Genomic DNA, 23,934 nt, shown 5'->3' with positions numbered 1-23,934 from the left:
TGTAGTACCATCACCTGGAGGACCAGGCAGGTCCACTAGTTCTGCCTTGGAGACAAAATGGGAAAGCCACTTATTTCATTGGACCAACTTCTGCTGGTGAAAGGATATGCAGGCCCTCAAGCTGCACAGACAACTTCTAAAGGACACAAAACCAAGGTTCCTAAAGCTGAACTATATATTGAGAAAAATTGGTTACACAGGTGTAATATATGTTTGCTTTGTGTGACTTCATGTAAAAAACAGTTGAATCGCTAATTGTTCAATACCTGAGGCACATGACACTTTACTCTCCAGGGGTAAAAATCATCGCAGTGCCTTAAAACTTCTGTTTAGCCAATTCTTCTTTGTTTACAGCAACATTTGGGTTAAGCCCCTAGCATGAAATTTAAACCTTTTTTTAACAAATTTGTGCTTATCTTCGCGTTTATCATGAAGGGAGTGCTGATGCACACACAGAAACCCGATGACAATTGGTTCTTGTTCAGTAAACATGTTTTATGAGCATTGTTAGATATTAAGACTAGGTGATTTCTGGCCCACACTTTCACTACACAGAATGCCACAGTCAATGGAGTTGAGCGCATCTGATTTACTCTCAGCACTTCACAAGGCAAATGAAGGAAAGGAGTTAAAACTTCCGGCACCGGTTATTAAATCAATGTACCCACAAAAGCTGCGGTTTTCAAAGAATGTGGAATGATTTTGCAAGCCTTTCTTCAGCAAAATAGACAGAAGAGGGTCAAACTGGTGGCACATGCTATGTGCCACCAATTTCTCCCAACTTCTCCCAAGTGTGGCATCCACTCACAAGAAGGAGGTAGCAACAGGCTTGAAATTTTACTCAGATCTTTCCTTTCTTCCAGCAACTTGGGCTTGCCAGACAGGAAGTCTGCCATCCAAATACTAACGTCCTTTACTGCAGTTAGGTTGCTTCAGACAATGCCTTGAGTCCTTTGAAAAAATGACTTCAACTCCACTGCCTTACCAAAGCAGATGTCACAAAAAACCCTTTTCATCAACCCTCTTATTTGCTAAACTAAAAGTGAATGGAAGGAGATGGAGGCTATAGCTGCACACTGCTTTTCTTTTTAATAACTCAAGGTACATTTGCATACTGGTGTGTCTTTGTACAAATGCATAGCCACTGTTTTCTAAAGGAAACAACAATATAAGGTAGCTTTCCTATGTGCTCCTTGTAATGTAACAGTCTTGAGCAATAACTTTTTATATGGAAACCATCTCCAACCATTTTTAGACTTTAAAACCCTTTCACCTAACCCATGTGGCGAGTTGAAATACGTTATTGGTTAAAGGAATGAAGGGGAAAGTCCACCGCATCCATTTCCTTTTCTACTATGCTGGAAGTTTATCATCCCGTCTCCCACCAGTATAGTTTGGGGAGGGGTGTGGTGAAGGAGGAGCAGCATAGCTTTAGCATGTGTCCTTCCACTGCAGCCTCTTCATTTATCTGTTCTTTGAGCTGTAGCTGAAGGAGACACCATTCTTCATGGAACCATTCATGGCATTCCTTGGGTTCTCTCTCTCAACCTTCTCTCTGCTGAAGATGGTGTCCTGGTCACTGTCAAACTCTGACTCTGAAACCATCAGGCTGGAATTGTGTTCTGTGCTTCTGTGCTTTATACCTGAGACAGGGAGGAGACGGGAAGCAGAAGATTCTTTGCAATGTCTGTTTACTATTTGATCTCCGTTATCTCATCCGCAAGGTCCAATTGAGGAAGTAATGTTACATCTTACTACCATAAACCATCACCCAGAGCCACACCACCACAAGCAATCCAACATGAACATGGAGTGCTAACTCTTTCTAAAGAAGAAGAGTTTGGATTAGATATCCCGCTTTATCACTACCCGAAGGAGTCTCAAAGCGGCTAACATTCTCCTTTCCCTTTCTCCCCCACAACAAACACTCTGTGAGGTGAGTGAGAGAGGTGTGACTGGCCCAAGGTCACCCAGCAGCTGCATGTGGAGGAGCGGAGACGCGAACCCGGTTCACCAGATTACGAGTCTACCGCTCTTAACCACTACACCACACTGGCTCTCCTTTCCATGCAATGTTCCAGATGACATGTAAATAAGCCTACTGACATCACTGCTAGAGTCCGCTGCTCCTTCTGTTATGATCCAATAGAGGAGTGGGGATGCTACTCAACTAAAAAATTGGACGAGCACAAGGGACTTCCACACATGCCCTGTACCGTTCCCCAATCTACTCCAGAGGGTTGAGGAAACTCTAAGAGCAGTTTTAGAGAGGGGAGTGTTCTGTTGCACTGATAAATCCTTGCACTGATTAAATCAGTGACTTAGTACTACCACACACATGCCCTGTGAGCCCATCATCAAGGAACACAACTGCCTGTCCTTGGGATGCAAGCAGTAGCTGCCATTCACCCCTGATGAGCATGTTGACGGCAATATTTATTGGCCTGAACCACAACCAGTTCAGACCAACTTCAGTTGCAGCAGAATCCAAACAAAAGGAAACAGCATGCTTTTGTTGCAGAAAGGTGGGGCAGAAATAATTGAAAAGAAATACATGGTGATTTTTTGGTTCCTTGGCAGGTACTATTAGCAAGTGCTATTGCAACTTGGGAGATTTAACATGGCTGGGACTTTTTTTGGAGACAGACCACTCTATTAGATGCTATCCTGCCTTTAAATGTGAAAGCGCCAGATGCATGCGAAAGAAAAGTCTGTATTAATAGCACGAGAAACAGAAAGTCACATACAAATTGTAGCAAAGGTTGGAAGACATGAAAAGAAAAAGTGGAAAAGAAACATACCGTATTTAGGCCTGAGCTCCATTCTCTCCTGATCATCTATATTATCCAAAATTGTGTATTTTGTTTTCTTTCTTATTTTAGTCCTCTTTCTGCTAAAAGATGAAATATGCCACTTAAAGCTGGGAAACCAAGTACCCATTCCCCCCCCCCCGTGATATTTCCTTAGGAACCACCCCAACCACAAACATCATGTAAACCAAGGATGAAATACTAGGCCTCATGATTCTTCCTAGGCCATACCCACTCCCCAGCCATACCCCACTCCCCTCACCATTTTATTTTATTTTATTGGTACCCTACTTGAGTGTTTATGCCTGACTAGAATATTTCCTTGAACTCTGATCCTGCTTCTTGTTCACCTGGATGGAGAATAGAGAGGGGTGAGTGAGTGTGTGGGAATAGAAAACATGGACTTTCGTTGCTCAGCCCATTTCTGCCTCTTGCCTACCCGCCTCTGCCATGTTCCCACCTTCCCTCAGAAGGCTGACTGGAAGGGAACGTGACTCTTAGGCTGAAAGGGTTCCCCACCCCTGAAGCGTGCCTCCTCATTTCAGCATCATTCATGCTGTCATACTTGGGGTCACTTCAACAGGCATGACCCCTTGGTGGAGCTCCATGTGGAGAAGCCCATTTACAAGCAACCAAAACCAAAGGCATACAGGCATGGTTGGAAAACTGTTTTCGACCTGTACAGGTGGTTATTCACACAGATCGTTTATTACATGGGAGCTGCATCTACACCATTGTGCTATGGGCAGCCACATATCTCTTATGGTTGCCTCACCTCAGATTAATTGGACACCCCTTAATTCCCATTAGCCACTTGCCAAACTCCCAGGCTGGTTAAAGGGCAAATATTCTCCCAAACCTATCAGTAGATGCTTCTGAGTACAAACGAAGTTTCTACTCTATTTCGGTGACTATAGAACTAAGGGATGTTCATATCGAGCTTCATTAGAAATCATTTACCTTTTGCAACAGCAGATGCAGAGCCAAACGAACCCCGCCATCAGCACAATCAAAATGAAAGCTGATGCCGTTACATAAAGTATACTCCACTCTAGAAGGTGGAAGTAGAATGTTCAAAGTTATTAGAGGAACCATTAATGCACTTATGCATTCAATATGGCAACATCACAGATCTACTCTATTCAGCCTCCCTGCCTGAAACACTTCACCCGTTTCCTCTCAACTCACCGCAATTACTCTCTCCGCTGTTAAGATACCTCTGTATCAAATTTTCCATCCACAGCTGATAGCAAATGCAGCGCTTCGTGATAGGGTCACAATGTCCATGTCCGGAGCACTTTAAGAGGCAACCTATAGCAGCAAAAACCATCAAAATTATTATTATTATTATTATTATTATTATTGCATTGGGCTTTGGTATTGTTCTGCAGCATAACGCGAATACTACATACCAGCCGTGTCAACGCGAAGAACTTTAAAAAGCAAGAAGTCCGGCTTCTCCTTCAAGAGCTGCAAGCGTAGCATCTGTGCAACATCTGCTGCCTTCATCACTTTAAAAGGATGGCCATTCTGAACATAGAACACAACAGCTGTGCTGAAGAGAGGATGTATATATTGTAAATAACCAGACTATAGCATTCAAATGGGCTGGCTTTTCAATTTAAGAAATATTGTCACAATCAGACTGTTTGACTTGGCCTTTGCATAGCCCCTATTCCGGGATTCGGTTCACTCGTGCAATGGCAGTCCCAAGGACAAATGGTGCTGCCAAGGCCTGCCCACTTCAACCCCATTTTTACGGCCCTCTATGTGCTCAAGGGCAAACTCCTGAAGCAAAGAGTCTCCTGCACACACACACAGGCTCCCCATGCAAGTCAGACCCTGACTGTGCGACAGGGAGAGATGGTCGGTGATTTTAATTTTATTTCTCAGTTGGAAACACAGACATCGGCTGCCGACTTAGCTGTTGGAAATTACACAGGCCATAACACAGCATGCATCTTCTACAAAGTGGGCAACCTTCTCAAGTTTTAGCTACAGAACAATGGTGTTTACATATCCCAAAGCATTCACACATGTTAATTTAAAAAAACAACAACAAAACATAAAAACATCCCTGCTGGATGAGGCCAAAGACCCTCTAGTCCAGCATTCTGTTCTCACAGTGACCTATCAACTTATTATCTTGACTTTGCAAACTTTAAGGGCAAATATGGTTTGCTCAGTGTTAGATTAAGGTCACTAGACGCGAGGGGTGTCCAAAAATTGAAATGAAAAGAAAAACAAGTGGGAATTGCCAATGTTTGGTTAGTCCCATTTCTGGAATAGAAATCAATACAGCAAATCCAGTCAGTATTCTCTGTTGTTGCTCTCAGTGTGCAAACAATACGTAACTGAGACATCCCTTCACCCTTTGCATTGTGTTTCCTGTGCACGGAAATGAATGGGGTGGAATAATTTTTTTCGTAAAATTTATATACCACTTGACTTTGGGCAGGGAGCCCTCAAAGCAGTTTATGAAAAGATAAAACAATACAGTGGTGCCTCGCAAGACGAAATTAATTCGTTCCGCAAGTTTTTTCTTCTTGTGAGTTTTTCGTCTTGCGAAGCACGGTTTCCCATAGGAATGCATTGAAAATCAATCAATGCGTTCCGATGGAAACCGCCTTCAGACCAGGTCCGGGGACAGTCTGTCCCCCGACCTCTTCTGAAGGCTGGGGGGGGGGGACAAGGGCTTTTCTTCCCACCGCCAGCCTTCAGAAGGCTGTTCTGAAGGCTGGCGGTGGGAAGAAAAGCCCTTCTCCCCACCTCCTGCCCCGCAAGCTCCGGGGACAGGAGGGCTTTGCTGCCGACCGCCAGCATTTTAAAAGCCCCCGGGACAGCGGAGACTTCTCCGCTGTCCCGGGGCGATTTTAAAATGCTGGCGGGCGGCAGCGAAGCTTTCGCTGCTGACGCCAAGCATTTTAAAAGCCCCCGGGACAGCGGAGGTCTTCTGAGGGCAGGCGGTGGGCAAAAGTCTTTGCTCCCCCCCGCCTGCCTTCAAAAGCCGTCCAGGATAGCGGAGAAACACGCTGAGGTCCAGGACCTCTTATGAAGGCCGGTGGGGGACGAAAGTCTTTGCTCCCCACCGCCAGCATTTTAAAAGCGGTCCAGGATAGCTGGAAAGCGCAGCACGCTTCCCTGCTATCCCGGACCGCTTTTAAAATGCTGCGGTGGGGAGCAAAGCCTTTCGGCCCCCGCCGGCCTTCCTGGACCTCTTCTGAAGGCCAGAGGGGGGCGAAAGGCTTTGCTCCCCACCGCCAGCATTTAAAAGAGGTCCCCGGAGATTTCCCTATGGGCTTTCTTCTTGCGAAGCAAGCCCATAGGGAAATCCGTCTTGCGGAACGACTCAAAAACGGAAAACTCTTTCGTCTTGCGAGTTTTTCGTTTTGCGAGGCGTTCGTCTTGCGAGGCACCACTGTAAACTCGAGAACAACTCGCAACCATACTTAAAAGCAAACAGAAGCTAAAATACTGAAACAGATTAAAATTACCTCGACTTTCTGGACATCCGAGGAGCCTTGTCTAAACAAGAATGGTTTTAGCAAGCGCCGAAAACAGTTCAGTGAAGGTGCCTGCTTGGTCTCAGTAGGCAGGGAGAGCCAAAGTGCAGGCGCTGCCACACTAAAACAATCAAGTTCTTGCAACTTGATTGTTGCAAATATTATGTACATCTGCAGTAGTGCATATTCCACTGATCGGAGTGGTCAAGTGGGCACATGTGGGGAAAGGCAGTCTTGTAGGTAAACTGGTCCTAAGTTGTTAAGGGCTTTATATGATAATAGTGGCACCTTGAACTTGGCCCATTAGCAAACTTGGCCCATTAGCCAGTGCAGGTCTCTGAGCACTCCTGTCGGCAATCGTTCTGCAGCATTCCTATGGAGTTATTTTGATAGCGTAACAACAATGTAACTTACGTAATTACAGTGAGTTGAATAGCATTGTTTTTGGCAGAAGATGAACTGCAATGGAACGGACAGTGCTGCATGTGAAAAATACACAGCGGAATGGAAAATTATACCTTCTCGCATCCCTGCTAGTGGCTCATGTCAGTGAGTCAGCCCATTTTTTTTTATACCTGCTCTACATATTGCTTGCCATTGAAACAAAGCTTATTGGTCTGTGGTATTTTGGGTTACATCTATTTTTGGTATCTCTGTACCTGATATCAGAATAAGCGTGTATCTTCTGAACTTTAATATCAGAATCCAAGACGTTCAGGAGCATTGCCAGCTGTCGCACAAGCGTGTCTTTCTGTTGTTCAGTCAGCTGGCCAACTCCAACTTGCAAGATCAGTTCCACAAGTCCATTTTTCTTAGGATCTGTGAATGCAAAAATAATGCTTTTCATTTGGAGCATGGCAAATGTTGCCTTGACATGTGGATGTCAGGTTTCAAAATTAATATTTACTACAAATTTCAGTCGGCAATAACAAACAGGGAACATGCAGGTTCCAAGCAGATATTTATCATGTGCTGAATACAAAGTTATATTCTCAAATGCAGCACATGGATTTCAGAGGGAACTATGTTATTCCCCATCTCCCTCCGATTTGTCACCCATGCCATCAGAAAATGCAGGTGGATTAATTTATAAAGGTTAGCAAAATTTAGCAGCTAAGCAGAAGAGCAGAAAGGAAATGGAGTATCAAAAACCCAGAAAACAAGGGACCAGCAGGATAATAAAATGAAAGGCATCATGACTATCCAAATCAGTATTTGCAGGTATGTGAGAATACAGCATAAAAAGTAATCCATGTTATTGCTTATGGAATCGGAGGCCATTTTTTCATAGGTTTTCTGAGCAGGCAAACAAGGCAGGTCTCCATGAGGCCAGGCTTACATTGACATTGTACTTCTCTTTTCTACCTGCACACTATTAGCCTGTCAGGATGCACCTTGATTAAAAGCAGCTAACCAACGAATAGAAGCTTTCATCTAGCCACAACATAGGGTAGAATTTGGCTCAAAACGATGGCCACCTCATCAGGGTCCTTTATTGCATTACCATACAGGCCATGTATGCTCTCATGAAGAAAACATGGTGGTAAGGATCAGAGAGCCACCAAGGAAGTGTGCCGGCTATGGCAATGAGAGGAGGGAACAAAGTTTCGGCTGCAGAGTGGGACAGGTTTGAAGGCCTTGATTTGATCGATAAGCTACCTATAGAGCTACCTCTTTCAAAGTGGGTTTCAAGCAGTATCGTCACTCCACCCATGACTGGAAATGAAATGAATCAAGACTTCTGAAAGGACTGTACTTCATATCTGCTTTAGGCCCCTGCCTTGAACTGCAATGGAATCAAACCACAACAACCTTTTAGCATCAATGGGAAATCTGCCACTGAGCTACCGAGCCAAGGTTTTGCATGTGAATGGGTCACCTGGCCTGACAAGATCTTTGCTGTGCGCTGCTTATAGGAGAATAAGACAGATCTGGGAGGGACAACATGCTATAAACGTCCTCATACCAGGCCGCACTTCTACAGTAGCCATGTCGATGTCTGACTCTCCTTTGCCATCAGTGACTTTCAAGTGAAAAGAGTAACTCCCTTCTACGAGGTTGGTCAGCTGCAGGATGGCCTCATGATCTGAGCCATGTATCACATCCTGCAAAAGGAGAAGTCAACACTGCTTCAGATTAATATTCACTCAAAGGCAAGATAAAATTTGCCCAAGATTTTACAACTGCCCACCACAAATTGGCCTAGAACAGCCATGTTAATAAAGTAAGGTCAGGGGTTGGGAGCCTGTGGCTTTTCACATGTTGTTAGACTGCAGCTCCTACCATCTATGAGAATTGACTGCAATGGCTGGGGATGATGGGCGATGGAGTCTGCCAACATCTCTCCCACCCTTCCTACAGCCAAAGAGTGCATCTTCAAACCCATGGGTTTGGTTTCTTCTACTCCTATTTTAAGACTGCAAAGCTGAGACTCGGATCGGCTTGCCCAAGGCTGCTCCATGCAAGTCCAATTTGGATCCAGTGGGCCATACTGTTATATGGCAGCAATGCAAGCAAAGAGTACGGTGTTTGGATTTGGATTTTTTTAAACAATACATTCAATTTGGCTTCATTAAATTATTAAAATACTTACCCCAGCTGCTGGGCTCTGGCCATCCCGAATCCAGAGGTAAGACACAATCCCTTGGTCATCAGTAGATTGCGAACCATCCAAAGCAATGGAGTTATTGGGCAGAACGAGGATGTGCTTGCCCCCTGCATGAGCCTGGGGTGGGCGGTTGCTTTCTAAACAATAAAATTGTAAGAGAGGAAGAGCTTTATTTTGAAGAGTTGAGCAGGAAATAAAAAATAGGAATGGAAATAATAATAATAATAATAATAATAATAATAATAATAATAATAATAATTATACCCCACCCACCCGACTGGGTTTCCCCAGGCACTCTGGGAGGCTCCCAACAGATTAAAAACACACACACAAAAATCAAACATTAAAAACTTCCCCAAGCAGGGCTGCCTTCAGATGTCTTCTAAAAGTCAGATAGTTGTTTATTTCCTTGACATCTGATGGGAGGGCGTTCCACAGGGCGGGCGCCACCACCGAGAAGGCCCTCTGCCTGGTATAGTATCCCAAATGCCTTGCTCAGATGAAGAAGACTCTCAGAACTTGGCAGGGCTCAAAATCCACACTGAAATAATTCATTTACCAAAATACTTGGTTGCTTTTCTGATGTTTTAATATTTTTCATAGGACTATATTGTGATATTCAGGGAACTGCTCTATGTTGTTTTCAAATGCTCTATTTCTTGTTGTGAGATGCTTTGCACTCAACTTCTTTGTTGGGAGAGGAGCCTATAAACTTCCAATCAAATGTGAATGGGGCAGTGAGCCTTACCCTCCTTGACAGTTACAGAGATTGTTGCTGTGCTGCTTAGTCCTTGGCTGTCTTTGACGGTCAGTCTGAAATGGTAGGTTCCAACGTGCAGGCCTGTGACGGTTGCAACTGCGCTATCAGTGTTTTCCATTTGCACAGAGGTTGGCCCACTGCAACAGAGCAAAAAGAAAAAGGATGAGGAAGGCATAACTCAGGAACCAGATTCAACTCAGTTTAAACAAAAAATGCTATTTTAGTAAATGGAGCAAGTTCAAGGGGTGGTGGCATGAACATTTTTGAAGCTTTAAGAGAATACTTCTTCATGTTGAATAAAAGAGCCAATAGCAACTTTCCACACTAGCTACTGAAACTGGTGAGAAATGCAAATCATTTGGCTTCTTCAGGTTACCTCGTCAAACAGGTTTAAACAGTGTCAACATTCCATCTGTAGCAGGTAGAATTTGGCATTTTACTTCTTTAAACTGATATTCACTTGAGGGCCTGAAATTCACTTGCAAGCCTCCTTGCAAACTTACATAATGGATGGCAGTTTTAAAAAGGCCAAGGCTTGCAGGTTTTTCAGATTCAGCCAGAAACTTTACTTAAGAGGCCTCAAAATTCAGTTCAGAAATCTGAGTGGCTTTGAGATATCTATGATATGTACAGGGATGCCTCAGAGATCAAAGGGTAATCCCTGAGAAAAGTACATTCATCTTCAACTGAATTATGAAAGTTCTCATTAATCTACCACATTCTTCCTCTGGCTATGTGAATGCAGCAAAAATAGTGGATGATTATTAGCATTTTACAAAATAAACAAAACAGTATTTGGCATGAACAATATTGATGTATATAAACTTGGGACTTTGTTTGGTTCATGCAGAAACTAGCAGTAAGCCTAAATGGCTCCAATCCACCCCAAGCTTTTAAGTTCCTTCTGTGTAACGTGGTAAGAGACACTAGTTTGGCCCCACCAGATACGTTCCTCCACTCTTACAAAATACCTGATATTCTCCCAGTGATAGTAAACAATGCCTAAGTCATCAGTGCTCATGCTTCCATCAAGAACGGTGCTCTGGACAGGGAATGTCAACTCCTTATCTGGCCCAGCCACGGCTGTTGGGGGGCTATTCTTTTCTGTAGTGAAACAAAGCAAAAATTGCTCAAAATACAGTCTGTGTTTTCTAGTCTGTAACTGACAAGGGTTATCCTCTCTCCCAAGTATTAAAGGGCTATTGTATTAACGGTACCAGGAGTGACTTGGAATATCACTTAATCCACCTCTCATCCTGTGTCCTGGATGAGAAAGCAATGCAAAGAGCATGCCTAAGTATCAAGCGTGCCCTCTCCTAGTAAACAGAGGAGTAAACACACATGGAGCACTGCAACATGGCTCCCTCTCTCTCTAGCATCAGACAGCAAAGAGAAAGAGCAAAGGACAATAGTCCCACTTCACAGAACACAGTAACACAAACAGCCTGTCTCCATCACTTCCCACTCTGTGGAGTCAAAACATATACCGTCATGTGATAGACAAAAATCCCATGACTGCAATCATGGAGGAGGAATTCTAACATCTTCACAGTAATCTGCTGTGAACAGCACTAGAGGGTTCAAGTTCTATTTCACACCAAGGACAGAAATTGGCCTGGCGGCCATGTGTTCCAGGAGGGACAAGCAACTTCCTCCTGGTGGCCCAGAAAAAGCAGTCACAAGGCTCAATCCTTTCATCTGCCATGCCACTACTTGGAAGCAACCTTTGATGGCAAAGATGCAGTCTCATGGGTTACTCAACGAGATATGAATTAGCAACAGCAATACTCGGGCAACGTATTGCAGATGCTGAATGCCAGTATGAACTAGGTTTAACCTAAAAAATATCATGCTAACTGACGAAGCCCTTCAGCCCTATGGAGTGGGTGGGGCATTTGTGCGTTCAGCTCCTATTACTGCCTGGCCTCTGTGCTCAGCACATTCCTAAATAATGGAGGCTGCCTGGCAGGCAAGCAGTCTTTCCTCCTTCTCCTTCCACTTACTATGAAAGGTCAGATATAGATTTGTTAGCTCATGTACATAGAGGTTCAACAGCCAGCCAGCTGAAGGATGTTCTGTTAAGTCAAATATACTATAAATCTGCCTACCAGGCCGGACAATCACCGTGACTTCAGCTGTCGACTGCTGTTCAGCAGAATCAGTAACAGTCAGCTGAAACGTGTATTCGCCTTCTTGCATTGATGATAACTGGAGGTAGGGACTCCTCACCCCCTGGGTAATGAGGTGCGGGAGGAAAATCGGGAAATAATGAGGCAAATGTTAATAGTACAAAGCTTTCTATTATTGTAACGAATCATTATACCAGTGGTTTTCAACCAGCGTGCCGTGGCACCCTGAGGTGCCTTGAATGATGTTCAGGGGTGCCGCGAGAACACTGGCCTCTGTCCCTCTTCCCTTCCCTCCCTCCTCTGATGCCCTCTTGCATCTCTGCCTCCCAAAGGCTTCTGCGGCTGTTTGTTGCAGCAGCCCTGGCTACAAGCTTCCCAGGCAAATGGTGTCTCTGGGGCTGGCCAGGGGGTGCTTCCCATGTGCCTGTGGGGCAGAGGAAAGAGGCACATCTCTTTGAGGCATGGGGGCAGCTCAAAGGTCAGAGGCAGCAGCTGTGGCTGCCCGGAGGACTCCCAAGGAGAGGGGAGAGGAGAGGAGGCTGAGGAAACACTCAAGGGAGGGTTCAAAAAGGGGTGAGGGGCTTCTAGCTCTGCAGGCAAGGGGTGACATAACTGGGCTCCTGAGCCCCACAGGGGTGCCACAGAAAGAATGTAGTTGGTCAAGTGGACCCCAAAAGGGTGCAAACCTCTGCATTAAACAGAAATATTCTACCAATATTTCACAACCACCTGAATAGGCTTACAATATTCTGCAGAACTTTGAATGCACCAATTCAACATCTGTGACATTAAGTGTGGTAACCATGTCCAAAACTCACTATTGCTCCTTTGCAATGGTTTGCCTAAACACAGATGGTCGGATCCAGACTTGGTCGCAGTAGACCCACTGAAATGGCTAATTTTTAAAGTCCCTTGCAATACTTTACAGGGTCCACTGTAAGGATGGTGTCCAGGTATCTTCCTAGCCAGGGCAAAAATAGAAGAGACTAAGTGTTTCAAGGTAATGTTCATCATTTCCTGCACAATACAAAGTGCAACCGGGCTTTTTTTGCCTGTTTTCACCAAGCACCACAAAACTCCTGATCTGAAAGCTATTGGATTCAGGGGGCGGGGGTGTGCGGATATTATTAAATGAGGCAAGACGATCTCCATTTACCTGCATTGCTACCACTTTGCCTCGACTTTTCGGGCTCAGAGACCACTCATAACTGACTATCTCATAATCATCACTGCTCTGATTTCCATTCACTGTGACGGAGTTGCGAGGCAAACTGATTTCCTGATTTGGCCCTGCATTGGCAACAGGAGGGAAATCCACTTTCTTATGGACTCTCAGTGAGGCTTCTGTAGAGTTAGCTGCTCCACTGGAGTCAACCACTGTTAACCTAAAAAGGAAGAGAAAAATATATGTGAATAATTAATGATATTGAATGTGTGCTTTCTCCCATTCTCAAAATTCAGATGCACTGATTTCTTCTACCTCAGGAGTGCAGAATCCAGAGACCATGGACCTAATTAGGTCCATCTAGGGTGGCCATATGTCTGGAATTTCCCCGGACATAGCTGGAATACATCAGTCAAAAGCAGTGTCCGGGAGGAAATTGGTGAAATATCCGGGAAAATATGGACGTATGACAACCCATGTAGGAAGTCTAGATTTTGGCGAATTTCCTTAAATATAGCTCAAGAACTTCTTCTTGGGGTGGGGGGGGGGAGCTCAACAACTTTGCCAAAAAAAGCCTAACAACTATTGTGTTCAGATTTTCACTTTCTGAAATATGGCAACCCTAGGTCCATTAGGCTTTCGAGATTGGCTGCCAGGCTGGAGGCAAACCACACCCACCTTTTCCATGTCTGAGGTAATATAAGATGTCAGCCATAGGAAAGATCCATTGGATCAGGCCAATAGCCCATCCAGTACAGCATCCTTGTTCTCACAGTGGGTCATGAGAGGAGGAAGAAGTAACTTCTCTCTTTCCACTTTCTCCGTGCCATGTATAACCTTACCGACTTTTATCTTGTTACCTTTTATGTTTTCTCTAAACTAAAAAGTCTCAAATGCTGCAAACTTTCCTCATGGGGGAGGTCACACCACCCCCTTGATCATTATGGCTCAGGAGTGCAATACCTCAAGGACCGCCTCTCTCCATAGGAACCAACTCAGACCCTGTGATCATTCTCTGAGGCCCTTCCTCATGTGCCTCCTCCACGAGAGGCCCGGAGGGTGGCAACCCGAGAACAGGCCTTTTCTGTGGTGGCTCCCCGTTTGTGGAATGCTCTCCCCAGGGAGACTCGCCTGGCACCTTCATCACATATATTTATGGGCCAGACCAAAACTTTTCTCTGTAACCACGCCTTTGGCTGATTAACATTCTATGGCCTTTTAAATGTGTTTGTGGGAGGGGGGTTATTGGTTTGTTCTTTATTATTACACATTTTGTGTTCTCGTTTTCTATTTTTATGTTGTGAACCACCCTGTGGTCTTCGGGTGAAGCGCATTATACTAACTAACTTAAACAAAGAACTTTGGTTGCCTTTTCCTCTGACTTGTCCATCCCCAAGTTGTGGTCTGAGGAGCCAAACGCAAAAAGCAAAAATGTAGGCCTCTCACCTGAAAGTGTAATTGCCAGGCACGAGGTCAGACAGATGTAAAACTGGTGTATCAGCTGATGCCTTCTTTTCTCTAGGGGGGCCTTCAATTTCTTCCCAGTGGTAACTGGCTATTTCAGTATCATCAGTACTTTCTGTGTTGGAAGGGAAATGCCACGGAATCATAAATTAATAAGCTGGTATCCCTGTGAGCAATTCTAATTACACTGCAAAGCCTCAGTTGCTGCCTGGTACTTACGATTCCCATCAATGAAAGCAGAAGTTGTAGGGAAAGAAATTTCCTGGGCTTTTGGAGATACGATAGCAACAGGCGGCTGATTTATTCTGACAGCTGCGGGAAGGGGAGAAACAGAACCCCATGCTTAATTAAATAAGGCCATCCTGCACAACTCGATCAGCCTGAGATAGCTTTGTGCTTAGTCCACAACCAAAAAGCATTCACTAGTTGCTGAACAAGATTAAACAGTTAATATAAAAGCAGTAGGTTAAAAAAAAAAAAATTAAGTCATAACCAATAGAAAAACCGATCCTTGCAAATTATGATTTAGCAAAGCCACCTTCTGGTACAATCCCAAACTGGATAAATTGTGCCTGGCTTGCGGTTACAGGGGACAACCAAAAAAATCTCCCAAATCCCAGGCTTCTTAAATTCTTAAGCTGGAAAAGACCAGAGTCCAGTTCCCCCAACTCAGCCAAGAAGATGGCTGGGTGAGCCTTGGGCCAGTCACAGTCCCCTAGCCTAACTCTACCTCGCAAGGTTGTTGTGACTAAAGATCAAATGAGGACAAGGAGAACCAGGTATGCCACCACAAACTCCTTAGAGGAAATGTCAGATAAACATGGAATAAGAAATATTTCAATAGCCTATTCTGTTGGATATGAGAAGTACACCACAACAGAGGCTTACATACATCTGTACCTCATCGTATTTTATAATAAATGGCTCCAAAATGAAGGGAGGGAGATGGGTGCAGAAACCAAAAGGCCCATGCAAGCGGGCAACTCATACCCAGTGCTCAATACAAAACTATTTGCATGGGCAACTTGAGTCCCCTTTCCACCTTCTTGCCCCCAAATGCTGTACTGTAGATCCTGAACATGCAGCAAGAAGAGGGGAGGGGAGACACTAACACACAATGTACAAATCAAGTGCTCTTCTATCGTAACTGCCCCACAAATAAAATCAGAAGAGCAGGAAATTACAAGGCTGGATGCACTTGAACATTTACCACCCTGTGGTTCCCTCTAAAGGCAAAGCAGGAATGTTACACAAATGCAATATAAAAATGTAAAACTTTTACAGCTGTTCACTCTCTGATGAAATTCAGAACTGATTAAAAGAACCATTCATCAAACTGGCATGCAGGTATGGCGAGAGGAGGATATTAGTTTTAACTGTCTGAAAAACTGATTTACCTGGTTGGACAGTGACATTGACAAATCCTTCTCCAAATGCATTTTCAGCAGAAACAGTCACTTTGAAGACATAGGCACCTACTGGCAGCTGTAACAGAGGGTTTTTTAATGTATCTCCGGTAACACATAGGACTTCACATGGCACAATAACAAAAAATGCAAGAAGTCTGAGTGCGCATCAAACCCAGAGCTTAATTATCATCATGAAGAAGCATCTCTGCTACCACCCAGAACAACTTAGGGGTGGTGGGGAGCAACTCAGAACATTGTAGCTGTGCCTCCCAGAAGGCTGAAATAAAGGAAAATGTAATATATATACAGGTAGCACCAGGTATGAGCTGAGTAGAAACAAGAAAATCTTGCAGTGACCGGAAGCGCATCCAGTAAGATAGTCTACCATATTCCTGAACTGCCTACGTATAAGAGTTGCTCAGGCGACAGGGTTTAGTGAGCAGGAAGAGGCTGGGGCAGAGAGCAGTCCAGAATCAGAAGCAGGAGAGGAGGCAGGCCGGGAGACAGAGACGAGGCAGGCTGCTGAAGAAGCCAGGGAATCTCCCCCTTCTGCTGTGACCAGCTCCTCTCCCAGAACACGCAGAGAAATGAAGAGGGCAAAGAAAAGAGAGACAAGGGGAAGGAACCATGGAAGGAGCCTTAGCAGCGTGAAGATCTTTGGTCCTTGCAACTGCCACTTTGGTGCCTGCACTGTTTTGGTATCTCTGAATAAATAGTTAACTTCACGGGGACCAGGTGTTTTATTACTGACCTATTCCTGGCTCTGGCTCCTGACACCAGGACTAGAACAGAACAAAGTTTTTAAGGTGCCTACAGGTATATTTTCAGGAATCTCACTTGGTGCCAGCCACCAGGAACACCACCCTAATCTGGAGAGAAATAGGCCCATTGAGAACGGCAACTTGTAACAGACACTACTGCCTTACAGCAAAGCATCTCTAAAGCCATTACCCAGAGTAGCTGAGTGTGCATTTTGCCACACCCTGCAGTAAACACGAGTCAAGTCTCTCTAAGGAGCAGCTCACTTACTTCAGAAAGTTTCAGCGTTGGCGTGTGCTTGCCCTCCATTTCACCACTGTAACCATCAGGGTGACTCACCAAGCTCCACTCATAACTATAGGCCGATTCTGAAAAGGAGGAAGGAGCACAGCAACTGGTTATGGTTCTTCTTTGGAAGAGAGACCTGATCCTGGCTCTGATGTTCGCTGAGCTTTCATGGGGTGGGGAAACGTAAGGCCCCACTGCCTTCCACCACTTAAGGTATAAGCGGAACATTTTACAGTGATGGTCTGCTCACACAACTTATTTTCCCTTCTACAGAAAAAAGAAATTGCATGAGAAAGTCCTCCGCACAAATGAACATCAGCATGGGGTACAGTGAAATGAAGAAATGAAATGGCAATCCTACATCATGTGAAGATTGCATTAGTATCTGAACTGGGACCAGTTATGGAAGAATTGTGGTGCATGCATGATCACTGGCAACTGTCCCTACTTCCTAAAAATTGAACTAGCCAAACTGATCAACAAGCGAAGTTTTGATACATAATCAGTATGAATGGCCACACCTCATAAGCCAGCTAATATGTGTGAATTACTGGTAGAATTTCTGACTTTCATACTGTGCAATAATCTAACTTTTCCCATCAGTTTAAAATGACTTTGTCTCTGAAAAAACTTCTATCCTTACTTCCCTCATTTGTTCTCCCTGAGCTTACATAAAGCTATTAAACCTTATTTATCTTTTTCGCAATTAAAAGTTGGTGCCAAACACAAAGTTGATACTCAACATTAGATGTATCAGCCAACAACGTTCATGCAGATTCCCCAATTTTGCATACATTTACTGACTTTGCACATTTAATATCTGAATAATTTAGAATCTTACGAGAGAATAATTGGCCCATGTTATGGGTTTAGGGGCTGCTTGTGCGTAAACGGTTGAGTTCTCAACTCATGCAATCTGTTTCTAAACTCTCCCAGTTCACGGAGCCATGGATGTATGGCTACCTCAATCGCTGGCAGAATCCGTCAGTGGGCGTTTCCGGAATTTACGCCAACATAAGAGTTCCTTAACGGAAACTCTCCTTCTGGATTCTCTGTGTGACAGTTTCCTACGCAGAGTGGGCGTCCCCAGCGGAGGTCCTGAAACCTCTCCGCTGTTCTCACTGGAAGTATCTTGGAGCCATCCCTCCGACTGAGTTTCTGTGGGAACTCTCTCTCTCCCCCTGCTGGTTCCTTCCTCAGCATCCGAGGCTCTCCTACCCTCCATGAGCCCTTCCACCACCTGACTCTCCGATGGCAGTTCCCTGACAGCCCAGCTTAAACAAAGCAAGCGAACCATGCTTGAATTCACACGCATGTACCACCCCTTCATTTGCAAGAGGAAGAAATAAGGGGTTTCACTTTGCAACAAACTATAGTTTTCCATTTCAAATGAATGTGGAAGGAAACTGGTTTGGGCAAACCATAGTTTATTCAGATTTTTGTCGATAGTCTCTACATGGTTTCTAGCATAAGACAAGCAACTTGGTGCTTTTCTCCTCCATCCCACTTGCATTAAGAACTCACCTGAAAGGAATGGCGTGACTACAGATGCATGCAATTCAACGTCGTTTTCTGGTAAAGTTACTTGTAGATTATCTCCAGCCGACACCAGGAGTTCCTTTACTGCGTATAATTTTTTTAAAAAGTTATTTTAAAACAATGTATTGAGGAAAGCATAGCAAGAATTTTCTATTGCTGAAACAGCTGGGATAGCTCAGTTGGTAAAGCATGCAATTGCAACTCTACAGTTCTAGGATTCTAAGTATATTAATAACATTGGTTTGGGACAGTTGTTTTCTCATCAAGACTTGATGAATCTTCCCTCTGAAGCTTAAACTTAATAATAAAATAATAATAATAATAATGCATTTTATTTGATGAAGCATTAAGCAGATAATTTATTCAGCACAAGGATTTCTCCCTGCTTTAAAAGATTCTTCTCTTCCTCACCACATGCAAGCAGCTAAGTAGCTTTTTACAAGCCTGATTCAAGCAACAGTTTGAGAAGTTAGCACTTCTAATTTCAGTGCAGTCCTAGATACATCCACTCTGAAGTACCGTATTTTTCAGTGACTATGTTTTTTCTTGAAAAATTAAGCATAAAAAGTGGGGTTGTCTCCCCACTCCCTCCTTTGGCAATCTTTACAGAACTTAAGCTTATGGTTGCCATCAATTTGATTTTAATTAATTTTTATAATGAAATGTTTTTAGAATGTTGCACTATTTTATTGTTGTTAGCCGCCCTGAGCCCGGCTTCGGCTGGGGAGGGCGGGATATAAAAAAAAAAAAATATTATTATTATTATTATTATTACATGGATAATGATGAGGTTGGACGGGCGATTAGTGGCTGCTATGAGCCGGAGACTGTCAGTGGTGTTTTGGTGGGTGATTGATTGTTGCGTCAAGTTCTGCAGGATATTGGCTGCTGCGGCAATTGGGTGGGCGATTGGCATTTGCTTTCGGTGAGCGATCAGACGATTGGCCGCTTCGTTGATGTGCGTGTGATCGGCTGTGTTGGTCCCATGGGTGAGCGATTTTTGGCACCCGCCCCCCTCAAAAAAAAAGCTCAACAAGAAGTTTGGGCAATTTCCCCCCATTTTCTCAATTTGGAGTCCCAAAAAAGAAGGGGCTTCTTATACATTGGGGCATGTTACAACACAGAAAAGTACGGTAACTTCTATTGAATTCAGTGGGGTTTACTCCCAGATAAGCACAGTTAGGATTGCAGCCTTATTCTCCAAAGAATTTACATTACCATCTTTGGTGGCAGAAGTGGGCAACAATACTTGATCTGTGGCAGTAGCTTGGGTGAAAACAGCACCGGTGGGAAGGGGTGTGGCATCATCCTGCATAAGATTTCGCAGGTCTGATGTCTGAGCTCGTGTTGCGGTGGTGGAGAGAAACCCCAGGGTGTCTGATGAAGAAGGATTATGGGAAGTTGTTAGAACCTACAAGATGAATTGCAGGAACATATAATTATTGTGTATAGTTCCCCTCTCACATCATGACACACATCGTAAACACTGTATTGGAAGTAAAAGTGCAAAATTATGTTACAGCTAGAATCAATCGCATTTACCAGTGACATATGGGGTGAGAAACATTGTACATTCCCAAGTCCCAGCATCAAATACTGCATCAAGTACCTGGGCAAGTAGATGACTGGGATTTAGCTAGCTCTGCTATGGAAACTGAACAAAAAAACAGGATGGGACCGCTGGAGATAAACACACACCTATGCAAATTCTGCAAAATAATTCCATCTACAAGCAGTGAAAGCAGTACATCACCAGGCACCCTCAAAGCTATACAGGAGACCAACAGTAAAGTGAGATATGAATGCGCACAAAGCAAAATGCTTATTAAATCCAGGCGAGGGAAATTTCCTGTCCTTCCGTACAACTAGCACAATGAAATCTTATTTGTCTGAGTTGCCCATAAGATATGCAATGCAAGTAGGAGGAAAGGAAGTGTATTTAAATTAATCTAGGCTTTCCTAACTTAATCTAGGAGTAATCAGCACTAATCTAGGCTTTTCAGCTTTCACAAACAACAAAAACTACTGCTAATTTTCCGCATTAACTAAGGGCTGTTTCTGAAAATCAACTCCCGGTTACATGAGCAAGCATTTAACTGCCCCAAAGATTAGGCCAAAATTCCACCAGCAGCGCAAGCCTTTTATCAATTTTATTCCATCTTAACAGGCATGGGTTCTCACCAAAGAATTCAGAAAAAAATCTAGTTTGGTGACGAACCAAACTGTATTTTATTTGCATATTTCTATGTTACTTCAATGCTATTTCAAAAAATGAAATACTGGTAACATACCTCTTCCTGCCAGGTGCTGTTGGTTTCATCAGGCGGCTGAAAACCTAATTCATTTGCAGATTTCTCCATCATGCCCAACATGATCTCTGGCAACTCTCCAGGACGTTCGGTGACATGATTTCCCTCGGATTCATTTGCACCTGTAGGAGTCTCCAAAGGACCTCTCTCCTCTTCACTTCTGACCAGGTCGACATGTTTGTCTCCATCACTGAGCCCTGAAGAATTGAAGCCATTCTCAGTTGCCACCAACAAACTCCAGTCAGCATAGTTCACATCCTCCTTCTCTTCCGGCTTGAGGCTCAGCCGAAAGGGGTTCTGCTCCGTATCTCCATATTCATCTGCGTAGTCTGGGCTCTCCTCCCGACTGAGGAAGGACAGCTCCTTCAGACTGCTGACTTCGTCTGATGGGTCTCCCTGCAGCGCCACTGGGCGGAGGACCTGCCCGTACCCCAGCGGTGCAGAGGGCCTCTGGGGAGGCCTTAGCACAAAAATCAAAGAGGACTTCACCTTCTCCATCTTCTTGGGCTCACAGTTCCCTTTACGTTGGCAACTGACGATGTAGCAGTGCCGTTCAAACATCCAGGACAAGTCGCAGTCGGAAAGATCGCAACAGGCTGCCGTGCAGTCTGACACCGACACAGCATGGGGGACCCGCATAATCTTCATCGTTTCTAAATTAGGAGATATTATTGCATCCGAATACTTGGCGCCTTCTCTGCACTGTTCGCAGAAACACCCTGAAATGATAGGTACTCATATCACAAGAGAGCAGGAGCACTGAAAAGTCCTTCCCCTTACAATGCATTCTCATGAAAATAAAAACTTCATTAATTTATATTGATTTAATGTAGCCTAGAGAGTAGTCACTTTATCAACAAGGAATCACTTGAATCATCACTCAAATAATTAAAAACTCAATTAAAAGTAACAAGAATCAGATCCCTTCTTTGACTGCACCTTCCTTCCAAACTAGCCTAAGAAAAGGGGGGGGGGAATAAATCACAGCTCTTGTCCAGCAGAGAGCAAAAGATGGTTTTCCAACTACAGCCTGCTCCCCCTATTTTTTGAATTGACATATCACTGCATCCATCTCACTTATTTTGGAGAGAGGTACAATGAAAGGTCTTTTTTTTTTAAGCTGCCACTGAAATAGGGGTAGCAAACAAAGAAGCTTACTAGGCAATGCAGCCTGCTGAGTCACTGAAAAAGAGAGCATCTGGTTTGCAGAGAATCAGGGTTAGGCACTTCTACAAGGGAAAGAGCCATCCTCTGCTTTCAGCAAACTACTGTATTTCTGGGATCCTGCTGAAGAACCAATTCAGACAGTACACAAATGACTAATTAACAGTAAATGATGTGGCGATGGTGTTTTAAGACCTTGATCCCCCCCCCCAGTCTGTTCCCCCCAATTATACTATGTCAGTTGTTATTTTTGCTGCTGAGCTCTTCCTCACAATCAAGTCGCATAAGGCATCTCAAGCCCTGCCAAAATGCACCTACAGCATTTTATGTTGCAATCCCACGCCACATGGGCATGAAGGAACTCAATGTAAAACCACACAGATGGGGCCCATTGGAAGGTCCTTCCCAGCCAATCACTGCTAACGTTCCCAGCCAGGTGAGGATTATGAGGGGATAAACTCTCACAGTTGGCCTTGCCGGTATGGCTTGCAGGTGTAGTTGTTTTCATACTCACACACATAAACCCACCCCTGTCACAAGCAAGGAGGTGGCTTTCACTCTGTTCATCATGGGCGTAGCCAAGGGGGTCAGGGAGGGGCAGCTGCCCCCCTTAGATCAAGTAAAACAATAGAAATACTTAACTAACTGACCAATCACATCGGTTCTGGCCCCCTTAACAAAAGTCCTGCCCCCTCCAATAAAAATCCTGGCTACGCCCATGCTGCTCATGCATGCATGCAGATGGGACAGTAGTTCAAGCCGAAAACAGTGGAAGTCTGAAGTAAGTGGATGGATAATGCAAAGGATAAAGGTGCAAAACTGTATGAATAAGGACTATAGGGAAGCCGGGAGCTGAGCACTGTACAAGCCACTTCAGCATATCATCTCTAACTCTGCTGTATTCTTGGGAGGGACAGCATAAGTTTAACTGTATGAACAACATGGTGTAAACTGGCTTGCAGAAGTGGTGGTGTAATCCATATACGACTTACATGTTTGCTGGTAATTTAGAAGCCAAAACTCATGCTGTCAAATGCACTTATCCTATTTATATTACAGTGGTGCCTCGCAAGACGAAAAGAATCCGTTCCGCGAGTCTCTTCGTCTAGCGGTTTTTTCGTCTTGCGAAGCAAGCCCATTGACGGTTTAGCGGATTAGCGGCTTTTAGCGGCTTATCGGCTTAGCGGATAAGCGGCTTAGAAAAGGGGGGGGAACCCCACAGGAACTCGCAAGACATTTTCGTCTTGCGAACCAAGCCCATAGGAAATTCGTTTTCCGAAGCACCTCCAAAACGGAAAACCCTTTCGTCTAGCGAGTTTTCCGTCTTGCGAGGCATTCATCTCGCGGGGCACCACTGTATATTATATTATATTATATTATATTATATTATATTATATTATATTATATTATATTATATTAATTTCTATTTTTTTAAAAAAAAAATCTCCGCCTAGCTAAGTTCATCCCATTAGTTTCCTAATGGTGAATGTAACAAGAGACCTGTCAAATCAGACTAAAGATCCATCAAGCCCATCATCCTGCCTCCAAGAGTGGGTAGCCAAGCAAGAGGGGCATCTCTAATATCCCAGTCTTAAAATAAAAACATAATGGCAAATGCCATGATTTTTACACAGTCACTTTAATTTCATTGTCAGTGAGTCAGCAGAACATCTGACACAGCCTTCGCCCTTTTCAATATGTGTGCAGCAAGTGAACAGATATCTATTAAAAAGTGTCTTCCACCGAATCTTTTTGAGCCACATACAAGTGGCCTCTCTATCCAAAATACGCATTGGGCTTGCCTCTGTTACTATGAACTTAAATGCATCTATCTAGGTCTCAGCTGTAATTACCTTTAAATGGCAGTTTTCTAGGCCTTGTGGGTAGAGACAACTGGATGAAAGCAAGTTGTCAGAAACAGGACACAGGCACCAGTTTATTCCCTTAACAACAATGTGAGTCAAATTGGCTTCAGCTTTACAGACGGTATGGAAAGCATGGACAATCTGTTCGGTATTATTTATCTA

General features: G+C 44.1%; 1 protein-coding gene across 5 annotated transcripts in view; it reads right to left on the bottom strand.

Moving 5' to 3' along the window:
* KIAA0319 overlaps positions 1-23,934 on the bottom strand; it is a 36,940-nt gene continuing 13,006 nt past the window's right edge. For 3 of the 5 annotated variants that reach the window (XM_081873365.1, XM_081873366.1, XM_081873368.1), the window contains 19 exons: positions 20,726-21,462; positions 19,653-19,845; positions 18,420-18,518; positions 16,878-16,975; positions 15,837-15,924; positions 14,659-14,751; positions 14,422-14,554; positions 12,967-13,195; positions 11,790-11,913; positions 10,653-10,785; positions 9,670-9,818; positions 8,907-9,058; positions 8,280-8,418; positions 6,973-7,132; positions 4,223-4,365; positions 3,999-4,121; positions 3,771-3,861; positions 2,802-2,893; positions 1-1,643 (listed from right to left, as the gene is read on the bottom strand). In XM_081873365.1, coding sequence (XP_081729491.1) covers positions 1,465-1,643; positions 2,802-2,893; positions 3,771-3,861; positions 3,999-4,121; positions 4,223-4,365; positions 6,973-7,132; positions 8,280-8,418; positions 8,907-9,058; positions 9,670-9,818; positions 10,653-10,785; positions 11,790-11,913; positions 12,967-13,195; positions 14,422-14,554; positions 14,659-14,751; positions 15,837-15,924; positions 16,878-16,975; positions 18,420-18,518; positions 19,653-19,845; positions 20,726-21,462 — 3,155 coding nt within the window. In that variant the 3' untranslated portion in view covers positions 1-1,464. Of the gene's footprint in view, positions 1,644-2,801; positions 2,894-3,770; positions 3,862-3,998; positions 4,122-4,222; positions 4,366-6,972; positions 7,133-8,279; positions 8,419-8,906; positions 9,059-9,669; positions 9,819-10,652; positions 10,786-11,789; positions 11,914-12,966; positions 13,196-14,421; positions 14,555-14,658; positions 14,752-15,836; positions 15,925-16,877; positions 16,976-18,419; positions 18,519-19,652; positions 19,846-20,725; positions 21,463-23,760; positions 23,893-23,934 lie in introns of those variants that run through there. The other 2 variants (XM_081873367.1, XM_081873369.1) reach the window with 2 other exon arrangements.

This window comes from Podarcis erhardii (genome assembly GCF_964252035.2).
Source record: "Podarcis erhardii genome assembly, chromosome: 8".
In the NCBI taxonomy this organism is placed as follows: Eukaryota; Metazoa; Chordata; class Lepidosauria; order Squamata; family Lacertidae; genus Podarcis; species Podarcis erhardii.
This window is presented reverse-complemented; position numbering and strand designations above follow the sequence as displayed.